This window comes from Echeneis naucrates, chromosome 24, assembly GCF_900963305.1.
Source record: "Echeneis naucrates chromosome 24, fEcheNa1.1, whole genome shotgun sequence".
NCBI classification, from domain to species: Eukaryota; Metazoa; Chordata; class Actinopteri; order Carangiformes; family Echeneidae; genus Echeneis; species Echeneis naucrates.
The window spans coordinates 7290734-7305174 of NC_042534.1; the positions used below are offsets into that span (position 1 = coordinate 7290734).

Genomic DNA, 14441 nt, shown 5'->3' on the forward strand with positions numbered 1-14441 from the left:
ATGGTTTTGCAGAGGTATCACAAAGGCACCCATGCCATACTCAGGACCTCCTGCAGTCTCCATGGTGTGCGCTGTCAAATGAACCGTGAACTCTTCTGCCCTTGTCCCCTATCTATCTCACTCCATCACTTTCCTTGTTTCTCCATCCTGTGTTGCTGTTCTCTGTCTCTGTGACACAGAACGATAATTCATACTCTCCAACTAAGAGCTGACTGCGGAGAATCACAGGCCAGGACTCATTTACATTAGGAGTACAGTAGTGAGTGGGACAGTAGATACAGCTCATCCTGAATACTGTGTGCCACCTTACACTATGGTACCAAATGTAAGTGGACAAACTGAAATCATTTCTGTATGGGATTGGTCAACACCTTAATCCAAAATCACAGCCATAAATCTACGTTTGCGATGCATATGGCCAGGATTTCCTTCAATTGAGCAGATTGAGAAGATCATTAATGAGGCTCAGCATGGAAGTTGGATGAAAAATTTTACTTCAGGGTGAGATACTACGGCTCATTGCAGAGATTTTGGATGGGCTGTGATCAGTGTGCAGTGTTCTTCCCTCTGTCTGGTTTTCCAAAGGCCTTGTTTCAGCCCAAAACGTTTTGGGATTTTTAAATCAAGAATGGACTTTTTTTTTTATTATTGTTTGAAGCAAATCATTAAAATATTATTGCATGGTTTAATTTAAACGAGTCTTTAAGGCAAAAGTGTAAGTGCTTTTTCTTCACACAGGTTGGGGTTTACAATAGAGTCTGGATTTTAATTGAAAAGATGTAGTAGTTTTGTTTTGTTTTTTTGTTTTTTTTATTTTCAATACCCACAGCTGTGGGACTATATAGAATGTCAAGGAAGTAAAAATATTTAAGAAAATTGACAATGTCTTTGGTGATATTATTGTCATTGTAGGGTAATCTCCTGCTCTGGCTTCAGTGCAGCACATCACATGAACTCTTTGCTCTTGGGAATTTGGTCTGGCCAACACCAGTAAAAGAGTCCCACTCCACAAGTATTTAGATTAAATCAGTACAAGTTACTCTGACTCCTTTATAACACAGGACTATACTTTTTATTCTGAGTAAAATAATAACCCATAGGAGTTAGGGAAACATGGAAACAACAAATCAAAAAGCCTGCTTTGACCTCAGGATCTATCAGGCAGGTTGGTCCTATTTTGTTGGCCTTTTGGATGAAATGCTTCATGACGTCAGTTGTAGGCAAAAACAGCAACAACAGCATATCCAAAATTGAGTCAAAAATTGATCTCATTGAGTCATTTTTTTGGGGCCCTTTGGAAGGTTGGAAGCCACTGACACAGGAAACGCTGGAGGTAAATTATTGTATCATAATATTGTATGATATAATGAACTGATCAACTGATACGAGATATACTGTCAGAGTAATGCCGAAATATCTGTACAATGGAAGTGATGTGGTGCCATCACTTGGTCCAGTCAGTCATCTTCAGGAGCTCCTTCAGGTTCCCTTTTAGCTGTTTTGTGCTCATTTTTGGTTCATTAACCTCCACCGATCTCATCCTTGGGCATATTCTGTAAAAGTGTTTGCTTAACATCACAAGCGTTACTTTATGCGTGAGTTGTTATTGCAAAGCCCTGCTGTCATGACATTTAGCCTTGGTAGGGTGTCGTGCGAGTGCATCTTCCTGTGACAAAAGGAACAGCGTTGATGGTAACCAGTGCAGCAGCCGTCAGACTCAGAGTTCCTCTGCTTTATTTCACCTTCTCCTAAGCAGTATATACTCGTGTGTGTGTGTGTGTGTGTGTGCGCTTGCGTGCGTGCACACACATTCAGTCCTGTCTGTGCGTGAAGAAAAGGTAGGTCCTCCTCTCAGGCCTGCTTTGCCTAATACGTCCATGCAGGGTTTGCTGGAGAGTGGCGTGCAGCAGCACAAAGATCAGGGCTATTCTGGTGCTGCCTGCCTGCCTAGTGCTGATAGGAAAGGATTAATGAGGCGGGGCACTCATCACTCGTAATTAGAAACAACGCTTAAAACTATTTTTGTGCCTGTTCCTATGGAGAGATCTTGACCCTCAGGCCAACGCTCCCCTCTGTCCCCCACCATACACACACATTCACGCACCCCTTCCCTGCTAGCCAAGAGGCAGTAGACGCCTGCACAGTTGGAATAAATATAGGCCCATAACTCCTGCAGCTATGTGACACATGGTTCAATGGAGGGGAGCACAGCTAATTCACAACTCTGGCTGTGTAGTCCGATAGATGCTCAAATGTCAAGAGGCTGTCTCTTAAAATACACACTGTAAGGCTTGTTTTGTTGTTACTGATCCCAATAATTAGTTTCTGAGCTTCTGCTGTTTCCTGGCTTTTGCCTGCATGATGGAGCCTTTGTGGCATGAAAATTTGAATTCCCTATTTTTCCTCTTTTGTAATTCGGGACATTCACACACGAATACGTTTAAGCAATGTACTACCTGATTGACAGATTTAGATTTCAATTTGGCCATTTGAAAAATAAATAATAATAATAAAACTGGTCCATCACTTCAATCGACACATTTAACTTTCATTCAGACCATTTTTCCCAAAATCGTTGACCACAGCAGCTTTACACATGTGAATGCAAGAAGAAACATCTGGTACTTCTTACTGCTTTTGCTCAATAAAATATTTTCAGCAGACATCAGGATACTGAAACAAATTAGGAACATGTTGCTTACTCTGCAACCACAAAAACGAGTTTGTCTGCATTGGGATGAAAACAAACCTCCAAGACACCAAACCAAACTTGAAGCCTCCCTGTTTATTTCAAAGCTCACAAGTAGGGATTACAAAATTACAGTGTTTCAATTGCAACAGTTCAAGGAGTAGTAGGAGAAGAGTAGGAGAGATGACAGTTGAGGAATTTTGAGCAAGTCATGCAAAAGGTGTGGGAGAAGGCCTCCATTATAGTAGCACCCTTTGTGGAAAAAATAAATCCATCTGTCCGTAGGTCAGTGCAAAAATAGTAATGAATATATGCATACAAAGAAATACATACATATATATATATATATATATATATATATATATATATATATATATATATATATATATATGTGTATGTATTTACACACTTGACCGTTGACTACAGACAAAGAAAGATACAGAGACTTGTAGAGCGAAGCCCATTTCCGGAGCCTCTGAGCCCAAAGCAGAGACTCTGAAATAAGTCGTAAAGAACATGACAGCTTGATATTGTTGTAATACAGAACCATGTTTCCAAATAAAAGAGAACAGACCCATATGCCTCATGGAGCTGTCAGTCCGACTGCGACCTCTACAGAAAGACAAACTGCACCATACTGCCTGCGAGTGTCCTTCACAGACAAGGAGCACACAGCATGCTTCTTTTCCAACGGGAAAGAGTAATGTACAGTACGATGGTTACATTGTTCAGTCAAATAGATCAATACATCCCAAAGCCATGTGCCGCTGCTGTTGTAGAAACTGGCAGATGGGCTGAAACGGTACGTTATTCTTATATAATATTGGCTCAGATGATAAGCACTCTTTTGTTTTTTTCTTTTTTGTTTTTTGTCTTTTTTTGGAAATGATAATCACTGTATATAAATGCACAAGCTACAAACGTGTGTTAAATGATTATATACCTTTTTTTTTTTTTTTTTTTTTTTTTTTTCTTTTACCATATTCAAATATATTGTGGAGCACCAGTAGACACCAATGACAACAGCAACAAAAATACAAGTGAGGACACTTTGCCACACAAACATCTTCTTTAAACTTATTTGTCAATAAGTCGTACACAAAACTCACTTCAGTCTGAGGCTGCAAACTTGTTATTCATGCTCGAGATGTTTGCAGAGACCTCACAAAAAACAATTTTGTGACAGTTGGGTAAAGAAACATCCTGTTACAGTTTCATTTTGCATAGCGTGAATTTTCACATGAGGGATTTTTGAAGCTTATTGTTGTTGTGAGTGTTGGTGTTGTAAAGCCTTACTGAGTGCACTGTGTTTTTGTTGTCAAGACGCTATGGAAACTCTTCTCATTCTTTCTGATGGAGACGTGATCGTTTTACAAACTTGGTGGTTCGGTATAGTTCGGTTGGTTATAATGGTTCACAGAAGTGTGTGTCTGTGTGTGTGTGTGTGTGTGTGTAGCAAGACATATGTTGCTTGTTGATACTTTGACAATGATGATTGTTAGCCCTGTGCCTTCATTTTATGCCTTTATTTTCATGGAAACGATAGAGCTGAAAGAAACCAAAAGAATGCGAACACAATCAGAACAGGAACCATTATTGTGAGGAAGCCGGTACAAGTGAGCTTGGTAGGAACCATAAAATACTTTGACTGTGTGACTTCAGTTTTTTTTATTTTCAAATGTTTTACTTCAAGTGAAGGACTGCATGCTATTTTACATCTTGGAAAAACTTAATCAGCCCTTGGGTTTATCAAATCAAAACCAATCAGCTCAAAAGTGCATTATTTTCAGGCCGACTATTTGTAGTTCAACAGGAAAATTGTGGACTCTCCCGGTTTTCAGACAACATAAGCTGTTGATACTGTGTGCTCAGTTGTATTAGGTGGCTTAAAACACAGGTGAACTACACCTTAAAGCACTTGGCTCCCAACTGGCTACATTAAAAAATGTTCCCTTTTTTATAGTTTCAATTTGGGAACTGGCTGGGAGAGTCCAATGTGTAAAAAAATAACTCGGCTTAGATGCAAGATTCTGTTCACAACAATTAAAAAACGGGCCTGACGAAGAAAATTAAGTGAGAATATTCAGATGCAACACGAGGACCGTAAACTTTGTGTATGTGCATATATTCTTATATGCTATTAATGCCAAGTTCACTTACAATTCACGGCGGTGCTTGGGTTTTCTTTCAAATGTCACAATTAGATCAGAGTTACATAATGAGCATTTTCACTTCAAGGATTTTTCACTCTTCAAATGTAGATTGGTTTAAAATTCTGCACATTGATTTGGGAATTACAGAAATAATCTTTGAAAAGACTCTTTGCAGCACAGGGAAAAAGAGGAGTAGGGTCACTTTTGTCTAGGAGCTAAAATTCAACCTCGGTGTGATCTGCATTCTTCTGCACGTGATGCTGTACCATGCGCAGGCCCACTGGTGACATATGAATTAAGGCATTGATAGAGGCACTAGAACAGCACGTGGCAGTAGCTCTTGCCTTCGTAAGGCAGAGGAGAGCTCACTTAACTGTAGCTTAGTGTCAGCAACGGGGTGGTGCAAAAGATTAGACAACGGTCACACTGCTCCGCTGTGTTTCTTTGAAGTGTGTAACCTCAACTCTGCTACTTTAGGAAGGACATTAAAATGTAGGGCAATGACGGAAACGTAATGTGTAGCTACACAGGGACGGCAATACAGTGAAGTTACATTACAACAGAACTGGCTTATGGATGAACTGGAGCAAAATTGAACAGAGGCAACAGAAGCAGGCAGTGAAATTCTTCTGCTGTGTTAAACATCACCAATAGCCCTGTTTTACAATATTCACTGATTATTTCAAAGTTTTTGTTTTTTTGTTTTTTTTCTCTGCCAGCAGCCATGCATAAAAGAAGCTTATGGCTGCCTGGTAATATATATTCATTAATATGGATTGCTAAAACATATGCATATGTGGATGCAGGAATGGCAAAACAAAAATACTGAAGCAAACGCATGAAATGTGAACTTGCGGTTCAACTGACATAAACCCATAAGCTGCACTCAAGAAAAATAAAATCCCCCTTTTTTTCCTCTCTGCACCAAATATTACAGCATCACTGTCTGCACCATGAGCATTAACATATAGAACTGAAAAACAGTACGTACATTAACTTGAAAATGGTATTTCAGCAAAGAGCTGGAAATGTTTCGTCATCATTACCCATATATACACATAAGATCAAGGTCTCAGTTGCATTCCACTCTGAAGTTATTGCACAGTAAGCCGCAGTGGGCTTGTCATGGTCATCCCCATAAACCCCTGTATAAAAATAGAACAACAACGTTAACACACCAAACATATCTTCATCTATTTTGTTTGTTTATTTTTATTTATTTGTTTATTTATTTTGTCCTTAGTTTTTTGACAGGCACTGCTGTGGCCAACCCTGGCTGAGTCTGCAGACATAAACCATGTGCCACAGTGTGAGCTTTTAAGAGGTTCACTTGTCACTAATTGCCCTTAAGCACATTGAATATCTTTTCCAAGCTGATTTTCTTTTTCCCTCGTTCCCTCTGCAGTCACGTATGGAAATCTTCCCACTGACCACTTGCTATATCTCTCTATCCCTCTAACTCATCTTCTCCTCCGGGACATCGGCCAGGTCCAAACAGTAGGGATTTTTGGCATTTCACATCACCACTGACCCAGAGCTTTGGCACCTCCAGAGAGTCCAACATGAGCATGAGGAGATTCAAGAAGAATACACTTTCTCCCTCTCACTCTCTCTCTCAAGCCCCAAACCAGCTGGTCTCTCTTGAAAAACAGCGAGAGTGAGCGCACATGTGAGCGTCGAGTCAGGCGACGGGGTTCGCCTAGACAATGGTCTCCACACCAATCAGCTTTGGTGTGAGGATTCGTGGGGTTATTCCATTGTTGAGGTCCTCTTCAAACTCCAACAGCTGGCCCATGAAGTTCAGGTTCGGGGAGATGATGGGCCTCCTGGTTTTGACAAACTTGTAGGCGTCAGTCATGGTCATCCAGGTGTGCTTCATCAGGTAGGCTATCACAATGGTGGCTGAACGAGACACGCCTGCCTGGCAGTGGATCAGAAGGCCCATACCTGCTTGATGTGCTTCCTCTGCAGGGAGGAACATTGAAAGAATTAAAACAGAATAGAGTAAATCCTTTGTTCCTCATGGACAAGTTGAGTAATCACATATGATACAATATTGAAACGTCCTTTGTGAGTATTTTTTACACTGACCAAACACAATGTACCTGCAGCACTTTTAGAAACAATCTGAAAGTTAGCATCAATTGCTTTTATCAGATATTTCACAATTTCAGTTATACATTATTACAATTTTACAAATTGCATTTGTTAAATGGGTTTTTTTAGATGAAGAAATTAAAACTATCCAACTACAAAATAACTTTGAGACTGTAGAGAGGACCAGTGCCAATAAATCTGATGCAAGACCTTGTTGGTTGGCTCAATAATCAGTGATCAAATGAGTAATAAGTCTGATGTGACTTATCCACTTCCATCAGTGGCATTAGAGAGATTCCCTTTTGCTGCTCTCAGTTACATCCATTAGGTCAAAGCCACCAACTCAGTTTTCAACCTCACAGCAAGTAGTATCTGGCTGCATATAAAAAAACAACCAAATGAGCTTGTCATATTAAGCTATATTTTGAATTTGGGTGAAAGATCATTGCTATGAGGTGGGTAGCGGTGGAAACCCTGCGGTATGGAGAGCAAAACATCTACTGTACAGTCATAACACTGGCCTACTTTCTACTGTGGAATACTTAAATCTAGTACTAAATAAAAAATCTGTGACATATTCTTTACACGTACATTGGAGTAGCAATTTAGAAAGGCTTGGTTTAATTTTGTCATACTTTTTCTTTTCTTAAAAATCAGCTGTGTTTAGAGTAAGTCAAGAGACTTGGCCTCTCAAACACAACTCCATTCATACAGATGAATCAGTGGGTCACAATGCGGCCCTCAGTGTTTCTTCCGTCCTGCACATTAATTTCAAATCTCATGCATCACATGGCAATTAATAAGATTGTAAACAAAGTAATCATGCTTATGCTAGTAAAAGTGAAAGAATTAACTTCTTCTCTCTAGTCTCTCATTCTTGCTTGGTTTCTCATGAGAATATATGGTTACACTTCTTCCAGCCTCCAGAATGTGTTCACATTGAACAACTAAGATTGTAAATATTTGTCTTTGGTTTGATTGATAACATTTCTTTGATTTGGCACAAGACAAAAAGCTTTCTGAGGTCAGATGTTTGGAGTTCACTTTGAGTGACAGTTTTCATACCGATGAATTCAAACGCCTCTTCGAAGTACTGGCGCAGGTTCTGTTTGTTGCTGTCGGTCGCGGGCAGACGCTTATAGATGAAGAGGCCTGTGTCGTAGTGGTAGAGTGGCAGGTGGGTAGTCACGTTGAGGATGTAGCCAATGTTCAAGCGCTGCAGCAGGTTTGCATCCTGAGCGTCGTGCTCGTTCCCCAGGTAGAGGAAGGGCAGGATTGGTGTTAGCTCTGCGTTCTCAATGTCAGGGGTGGAGGGCAGAGAATGAGGTAGCGCCCCCGTAAGGCCAGCAGCTGCACCCGTGTCCAGGCCCTCATGGAGGTGCAGAGAGTGCTCACACAGGTTCTCGTGGCTTTGCCTGAAGCAGCTAAGGCCTCCTGTGCACAAACACAAAGACTGTGATGTAATGTGAGCTCAAGGTAAACACTGTTAAGCCAAACAATGGACACACTGCCAAATGTTGCTTTCTTAGTTACTTTTAATGACTTAATGATGATTTGAAAGCAAATTGGCCCTTATCCATCTCGTGAGCATAGACTAACACTGGCAGGGTTAAGGGTTCCATTCCCACTGGTGTGGTCAATGCTAAATATACATGCACTTGTGCTTCTGTCCAGCACATGGCACACCTTAGGACTGAGAACAAGTCAACTTTGCATACACACTGGAAAAAAAGCATTGACAAAAGGTCTTTAGGAGATTTGGAAGACTAAAACATTACAGAAATCCCACAGTGCCGTGACTTATTATGACGCATTTGGTTGCAATTTGAATGTCTCCATTTGGATATTAAATCAGTATGAAGGAATTGTTCAGTAACAGTATTGTTCCCATTAACAGCCACTATCTGTCCCGGTCAACTGTGTTTTGAGAAGCATAGACGGGGCCAAAATAGCTCCTAAGACAGTTTCCACTCACTAGTCAACATGAGAAATCCCCTCGTTAATCTGCAGGTAAATAGATGTACTAAATGTTTAATATACTTCTCACTGGACATCTGCACTTCTCCAAATAACTGGTCTGCACCTGTTGCCAGTGATGCCATAGGCCAAAGTTTCCCCTCGGCACAAGAGTTGTGGGAAGGGGTGGGGAGTGTCACACGAACACACAGTGACATACACACACACACACACACATAGTATCAGTTCATGCCTTGTTCACATTGTAAGAGTTGACATCATTGCTTGTGAGGTCATCATACCACTTCCCCTTGGTAGCTGGGCAGGTGGGGATCTTCTGTCAACTGACAGATAGTTTGTTCCACCAGAAAATAGCCAGATTGTTAAGCATGAACAAAGACATTAGCCTGCTGTAGCAATAAATGCTCTTTAGTAAAGTAAGAAAGAGGAAGTATGTACAGGAGAAGCTGTGATAACAAATTCAAGGAGGGAAATTCCACTGAAAGATATTTTTGTTACATTACTTTTTATTCTGAGCTGAAAGGACAGAGCTGTAATAATGAAATCAGACTCCTTGTCTGTATCTTCGGAACACCCTATTTGTCTTTCAATACAATGCTGTGCATACCTTTGTTCCCACATCAGAGCCATTAGCTCATTGCTCGTGGTCTAGTTCAGCGTGATGATGGTTGATGTGCCGGATTTGAGCACAATTTGGCTGATGATGGATTTTAAGGGCAAAACCATTTTGTAAATTGCAAAATGTTTATACATATAAAAAACACCATGTCAAGTTATCTCACATTTTATCATTTGTACATTTTATCCTATTTTAGCTCATCATTTGGGTTTTTATTGTTTTAATTGATTTTCAGCACCCTTGTCAAGTTTGGTTTAAAGCTAATAGCAGGAAGGTGGTCTGGACTCATTGTACATTACCTGTTCATAGCCAAATGACAGGAAGGCAAACTTAGCAAATGGCTGGTAAACGAATTTAAGAAGTTGATACCTGAAAAGCCATATTTTTTTTCATTGGAAACAGAGATAGAAGGGAGGACATTGGGTTTATATTCATCAGCTGGCTCATTAATCCAAATACTTCCTTCAATTATTGTTGATTGTATCAGTAGAGAGCTATATGGTAACATGTTAGACACATAAAGTTTATGCCATATGTTGTGGATATATTGGTTAAACTTGCTCAACCCGCATAATTCTCACTTCTCTACTGAAATGTCAAGTAATTTCTAAGCCATTGAAGTCAGTAAAATTGTAGTAAATATGTCATTTTTAGAGTTTCAAGGGATTTATCAAGCACCCAGTCTAGTGACTAAGCTGGAAAAGGAGTAAACTGTGAGCACTGCATCCTGTTTTGGCTCAAAATGAACCAGCATCTTTCTTTTCAGGTCAAACTCAAATGATAAACAACACTTTTTCTTAGGAAACTGAGAATAACAGAAGCAGCACGTTGCTGTCAGAAGAAATCTGTCGAGTGTGACTGTCTGTCATTATCTCTGACTAAACTCACAGAGGAGAACATGAAAAGTGTCTCTATCACTTTCATAAGCCAGTGGCTCAGTTCCTGCTTAGAAATCACCGCTCCTGCCTCACTAGGCCTCTCACACCACAAACCTGCTGTTTCCAGAGCTTACCCTAAACCTTCAGACACTACTGACATGTTGTTTATGGCAATTCTGACAGATTAAATGTAACCTATCACTGCTCAGGGCTGCAGCAGGGCAAAGACAGGAGATTTTATGTTTCCACTGAAGCAGAGCATCACACCACCACTATATTTACATAAAAGTATGACAAAAAGCTGCTGGTTACAGCAAATAATGGACTGCGAATTAATTATTTAACAGCAATCATATTGTATATACATGTTCCATACGTCACGAGAACTACTGTTTGGAATAACACTAATCTCCTGCCTACTTCCCCAGTTAGAAACCCCTCAGAGATTTTAAGGAAGTAAAGAAAGGCATGACAGGCTGCGACAACAAGTAAATCATCATAAATGTGCTTAAGGCAGATTTTGTCCACTTAATCATAAACCTAATGTGCTTTATTACAGACAGCACATAATTTGTGAACTGTGGTGAATCTCTGATATTGAAAGGTATTTTTTAATGTAAATATAAATGAGGCTGAGCTGCGTGCTTCCATCAGCAGAGAGGATGGCTCACATTTTGCAAAAATTAAACCAGGGGACAAAAAGAACAAGACAGTCTGCCTGTTCCTCCCACTGGGGCGGGCTTCAGACAGACGCTGATACAGGATCAGACATCGGAGAGGAGCCTCCTCCATCAAAGTGCACAAGAAGACCAGAGGGCGAAGAGAAGATATCAAGGTGCCATGATCTTATGGCTGGACGGCGACTCGGAGGCAGCTACCCAACAGTCAGAGCCCAGCCCCCTACACGATATACCGCTCCGGCTTCAAACCCACTCTCACACACCAAAGATAGAAAACATGGCAGCAACCCAGACTGCTATCTCAACAGGCTGCCTTATTTATTAACAGCTGCTTCTCCCTCCCTGCAAAATGCTTTGTATATGTTATATAGAAAGCTGTTGAAGAGTGTGTGCATATGTTGCTATGGGGTGAGGGTGATGCAAAAACTGCTGTTCATGGGTTTAATACCAGTTTTAATACCTCACCACAAAGCAAATAGATAAAATACAGCCAGCATGTAAACAGGAACAATCAGCTGACAAAAACAATAAAGGTCAAAGTTTTACATGCTTTACTCATACCACACATTATTATGCTACCACGCCAATTTAATAGTTTATACTGCTGCAACAGATCATGTTTTCAGACGTCTAAACTGATTTATTCCCTCCAGTGTTAAACTTAAGCCCATGAAATTGTGCGTTTCTATCCCTTTTTACAGTGAAAAGCCTGCTTTCCTTTTACCATCCATCCAAGCCTTTGTGACTCCAAGCTTTCATAAACCTACTGAAAGGTTACCTTTGAGGATGATGGGGTCCTTGCCCTCCCTCCTCAGCGACTCCAGAACCACATGTAGAGGCTGGGAGGACGTCAGTCGGTTGGGGTCTGCAGTGCTTTCATCGTAAACCACAATCTCTTTGGAGAAGATGCCCTTAAAAGAGTCCTTGCCCTCACGGCAGGAGATGAGGTCCAGCACAGTGATCTTGCCCTGCTGCAGCCGCCGCCGGCTGATCTTGTCAGAGCAGTTGATGTGCACGGCCCCCCGGATGTGGCTCTTGTTGTACTCCATGAAGGGCCGGCAGTCTATGATGACTGGCACAGGCCCTACAGGGTGTCCCATGGGGCAGCAGGTCATCCGCTTGGCCAGCTCATTGGGGTGGATGACCCTCGCGGTGGATACGGCTTTTGGAGTGCCTGGGGTGAGACTGGGGGCACTTAATGCTTCATGGTTGCTGACCATTGGGGTGGGGGCCCCGGCATAGCTGAGGTTGGGGCTGCTGGCGCTCACCTGGCTGTGGCTGAGGCTCTGGCTGTCCTTCTCATAGGTAGTCACAGAGCAACAGCTGGCACTGCTGCATCCACACGACAATGAGCGCGTGGAGCCCTTGGATGAGGGCATATACGTTACAAGATTGGCCGTCGCCCGGATCTTCACCACGGTGGTGCTGATGACTGTCTTGTTGCTGCTGCTGGTGGCGATGGAGTCCAGGTAGCTGGTGTCCAGGCGCAGTTGGAGTTCCTGAGGTCGGATCGGCCTTGGCAGCGCCACCACAATTCTGTCGTCAAGAGGAGATGGAGGCATGGGGAGGCCGAGGGCTGGACGTCTATGGAGAACTCAACAAGCCGCTCTATGGGAGACGGGAAGAAGCCAAATAATGAGGCAAGGAAGAGAAATCTGTCCAGGAGCCAGTTTAGTTCAGTGAGTCCTGCACATACAGGCTCAGATCAAGACTGAATGAACAAGAGCACACAGGTTGACCTCTTGTGTGTTTGATTAACATGCAAAATAGAAAACTGCTGCTGAAGCCAAATATTAGTAGTGTCAACACCTGCAGGGCAACACCCGAGTTGGTGGGAAAATTTTGTGCAAGTGACAAACTGGACACTGAAAATACACAATGAAATCATCAGCAGCCTCGTGTAACTGAATCACTTTGAGTGTCATTTGTATGAATCATCCTCCAGATATTGTAAAGGTGTTTGATATTGAATTTTTCACCTCAACTCTCTGTCTGATCCCAAGCTTGTACAACAAGGGGGGGAAAAAGATAAAATACTGCATCAACACTACGCCGCAGTTTGGTCTCTCCCCCAAATGGAAAGTCGGGGTACCAAAAAAAGAAAGGGGTGGCATTTTTGTTTTGATCACAAAGCCTGAGTACATAAAAGCATGTCCTAGTGGCACATTACGTAAAGTGAGCCGTCGAGCATCGCCTGTCCGGCCGTCTCCGTCCTTCCAGCCCGCTGCAGGTTGAGCTGAAGCAGAAATCATTCATGGCCAAATTCATTGAAGAAACCGGCAGGAGAACGTGCCGTGAATGTGATATGGCTTTAGGACGAGGCGAGCTGAGCAGATGAGCCGAAGCAAATCCAATTTCACACCATCATAAATTATATTCAAAAAATCAATTACAACAAATACACCGTGGCTGCGTTTTAAAGGCAGGGGTTGTAACTTTGTGCCAATGGTAGGACAAGATGCAGATCCGATAAAACATTTCAGTCATGTCCCGAAAACAAGAAGGCAGCAATAATAAAACACTAACTGGCCCAAGATGGTTGCAGCAATGAATTTTTATATTCCTCTTCATCAATTATAGAATCGCGTGAAATGTCTATGACTGTGCATTTCGGCAGTAACTTGTGCTGAACTTGCCCTGTCTTCGGTCTTACCGGTGTGTGTCGCGGTCGGCTGCAGACGGACTTGTGATCTCCGCTCTCTGACAGCGTTGCCTCCATTCAGTCCATCCCGCTGTTGTGGGTCGGCAACATTTTTTTTATTACTTTTAGCCCGAGCTCCCCTCACTAATAATGTTGAAGGAAGCCTGCCAGCCTACAGAAGTCGCGCAGCCGGATTGACGCGACTCGGAGCCAATGCGCGACTTCATGAATATTAAATGTGATCCGGTTTTGTGCCGTGAGGTCCGGCCCTCGGGGGTGGGGGCGGGGCTTGAGTCCTACGTACGCGCTGGGATGATGTCACTGGCAGCCAATCAAAAGTCTCCCTAGGAGGCTCGAGGAACAAGCCACGATGCGTTCATTGCTGCTCGTAAACTCCTGTACGGTAAAAGAGGAGCCTTAGCAGAGTATAACACTGATGTGGCACGAAAGGTAAAGGTGTCTGTTACAGGTGTATATAGAATAAAGGCTGTAATATTGCCTGTGAGAGTAAATTAGTTCATTCTTTTGACATTACTTTGTCACAGGAATGAATTAGTGTTACAGGTCTGTTTTTACTTTGTGACTTGGTCTGTATGTTTGGTTGTAGTCTTCATGCTGCTGACACCTCACTGACGGTGGATTTTTCCATATTAAGAACAAAATAAACAATCATATTTTTTTCCACAAAACATCCCTTTGAGCACGCC

At 42.1% G+C, this 14441-nt stretch overlaps 1 protein-coding gene across 1 annotated transcript; it reads right to left on the reverse strand.

Annotated features, from left to right (window-relative positions):
* Positions 1–3633: 3633 nt before the first annotated feature.
* dusp10 (dual specificity phosphatase 10) lies at positions 3634–13941 on the reverse strand. Its single transcript, XM_029496670.1, has 4 exons — positions 13747–13941; positions 11872–12701; positions 8005–8373; positions 3634–6807 (listed from the first exon to the last, which is right to left on the reverse strand). The coding sequence occupies exons 2-4, from the start codon at positions 12653–12655 to the stop codon at positions 6542–6544; spliced, it is 1419 nt and encodes a 472-aa protein (XP_029352530.1). The 5' UTR covers positions 12656–12701; positions 13747–13941; the 3' UTR covers positions 3634–6541.
* Positions 13942–14441: the final 500 nt, after the last annotated feature.

Bases quoted from the DNA above. Each gene is read 5' to 3' on its own strand.
- dusp10 (XM_029496670.1), bottom strand. From the start codon at position 12,655: ATGCCTCCATCTCCTCTTGACGACAGAATTGTGGTGGCGCTGCCAAGG. The intron at 8,374-11,871 runs GTAACCTTTCAG...GTTTGTGCACAG, and splicing joins GGACCCCATCATCCTCAAAG to GAGGCCTTAGCTGCTTCAGG. The intron at 6,808-8,004 runs GTATGAAAACTG...TCCTCCCTGCAG, and splicing joins AGAGGCGTTTGAATTCATCG to AGGAAGCACATCAAGCAGGT.